We start from the raw sequence: 2676 nt of genomic DNA, 5'->3' as shown, positions 1-2676 counted from the left end.
CCAACCCCCACTCCTATCCCCCTCCCCCCACACACACACACACACACACCTGTGATGTGTCGTTAACCCCTGTGTCTGCCTGTGTCATGAGCTGTCGTCTGTGTCGCGCCCGGAGTCTTTTCTCCAACAGCACCGCGTCCTTCTTGTCCTGTCTCACATCGTCGCGACGGCTAGACGTCATCTGGAAAAGTCACATGTCGTCAAAGAGACCGTTTTTAGTTAGAGTAAGAGTTTTACGGCACTTGCTTCGTTTGTGTGAAAAAAGTTTGCTTCTGCTTTAAGTAAGAGTTTTATGAATGGCACCTTGCAACACAATAAGGTCAAATAAGTGCCGAAGATAAGGTGTGTTACAAGAGAGTTACAAACACAAAAAAAGGAGGATACTTTAGTTTTAGTAAGAGTTTTACGGCACTTGCAACACAATAAGGTCATATAAGTGCCAGAGATTAAAGGTGTTACAAGAGAGTTACAAACACAAAAAAGGAGGATACTTTAATTTTAGTAAGAGTTTTACGGCACTTGCAACACAATAAGGTGATATAAGTGCTGGAGATTAAAGGTGTTACAAGAGAGTTACAAACAAAAAAGGAGGAGGAGAGATAAAGACGATAGCTGTTTGATAGGAAAGAAGGAGCACACCACACCAGAGCACTCGCCAACCACCCACGAGTAAGAGTATTATAAGGCACTTGCTTTATTTGTTTGAAAACAGTGGCTTTGTTTGTTTTAGTCAGGTTTTACGGCGCTCTCAACTGCATAAGGTCAAATGAGCGCCAAGAGGTGGATGTCAACAGAAGAATCCAAACGTGGAATCAGACTTACTCTGCTCACCTCTCTAGCCTCAACAGCACAAAGTCTGCTTCGACTATCAAGGCACCCCGGAAATAGCAGTTCACAAGAGAGTGACAAACATACAAAAGAAGTAGAGGTAAAATGACGATAGAGAGGATGAGGAAAGAAAAAGCAGCAGTTCCTCCTATGCTGTTCCGGCACAGTTTAAGCATGACATGGATAAATCAGCCCATTTACAATTCTACTGTGCATAAGAACATCATGATAATATCCCCCCTTTGGGAATGGTCAAGAGACACTTTAGTCCGTAGCACTGGCCTGTGGGTGGGATACAATAAGGTCATATAAGTGCCGAAGATTAGAGGTGTTACAAGAGAGGAACAAACACAAAAAAGAAGAAGGGGAGATAAGGAAAATAGTTGTTTGACAGGAAAGAAGGAGCAAACCACACCAGAGCACCCGCCAACTACCCACGAGTAAGAGTTTTACAGCACTTGCTTTGTTTGTTTGAAAACAGTGACTTCTGAAAAAATTATTTTTAATATAGTAATTTGCTGTATGTAGAACACTGCCTTCCATGAATGAAAAGAATGAGAGAGTTTTCTTCTTTTTCTCTTTTTTCGAGGAGGATGAAGCAAATTAACTTTCCATTTTAAAAAATAAATATGCTGACAAAATGAGTTGCTTCTTGGATTTTAGCCAAATGGACATCATCATCATCAATGCCTTTCACCCCTGGCAGGGTATAGGCCACATACAAGCTCCTTCCATTTATCTCTGTCCTGAGCCATCCTTCCTAGCTCGTTCCAAGTGAGCTTCATCTCTCTCATGTCCCTTTCCACACATCTCCTCCATGTTTCCCTTGGCCTACCCCTGCCTCGTGCTCCCTGTGGGTTCCACTGCAGTGACTGTCTTGTGATGTTTCCGCTGGGCTTTCTTAAGGTGTGTCCCATCCATCGCCACTTTCTTAGTCCTATTTCTACTTCTATATCCTTTTGTCCTGTCCTTTCCCACAGCTCTTCATTTCTTATTCTATCCTGCCACTTAATTCTTAAAATACTCTTCATACATCTGTTGATGGACGTAGATACATCAAATTCATAGGCTGAGTTTGTACAACTTACTAGTAAGAATTGATCAAAGACAGGTGAAACTTTGAGAAAATCGTATCACTTGATTATCTACAAATCTGACTTATGTCAATTTTCGGCCGATATCTCTATTTGCAGATTGCGAGAAGTAACTCATTTTGTCAACACAATTAACCGTATCCGTACATCGTGTTTTACTATCGTATCATTACGACGTGCGGAACTCTGTGCCACCACTTTCCAAAGAGGAAATTACTCGTTAATCCGATCCGTATGCTTTGCATAGCAGTCTGTCAAAATGACTTTTTGAGACATACTGAAAGTTTCAGAGAGATCTTCGTACTAGAAGTATTCTAAAATGTGAAGAATACAACCCCGGGGGTACAAAATGACGCCAGGGTGTACCGATAGGGTTTGGTTTGCTTCTTCTTTCCTATCAAACATCTATCGTCCTTATCTTTTTTCCCTCCTTCTTTTTAATGTTTGTTACTCTCTTGTAACACCTCTAATCTTCTGGCGCTCATATGACCTTATGCAGTTGCGAGCACCGTAAAACCTTTACTAAAACTAAACTAAAAACAGATAGGGTTAACAAATTATGTCCAAGTTCATGCCATTGAGAAACTCACGGCCGGAGGCAGGATGGGGACTCCGTTGAACTTGATCTGTGACTCGAAATCGGAGTTGAAACAACTGGGGCCCGTGTGGAAGCTCTGTCTGTCCAGTCGACGGCTCTGGGACTCGAAGTATTTGATGAGTTGACCCATGCCTGCTGGACTGCCACACTATTTAG

General features: G+C 42.2%; 1 protein-coding gene across 1 annotated transcript in view; it reads right to left on the bottom strand.

Moving 5' to 3' along the window:
* Positions 1 to 2676, bottom strand: part of LOC101861314 — a gene marked incomplete in the record, with an annotated part of 24592 nt that overhangs the window by 18455 nt on the left and 3461 nt on the right. The window contains 2 exon segments of the mRNA XM_035972158.1: positions 50 to 181; positions 2513 to 2668. Of these exon segments, the coding sequence (XP_035828051.1) occupies positions 50 to 181; positions 2513 to 2668 (288 nt within the window).

Source organism: Aplysia californica, unplaced genomic scaffold, assembly GCF_000002075.1.
Source record: "Aplysia californica isolate F4 #8 unplaced genomic scaffold, AplCal3.0 scaffold00596, whole genome shotgun sequence".
NCBI lineage: Eukaryota > Metazoa > Mollusca > Gastropoda > Aplysiida > Aplysiidae > Aplysia > Aplysia californica.
The sequence above is the reverse complement of the archived record's forward strand: the minus strand, read 5'-3'. Positions and strand labels throughout refer to the sequence as shown.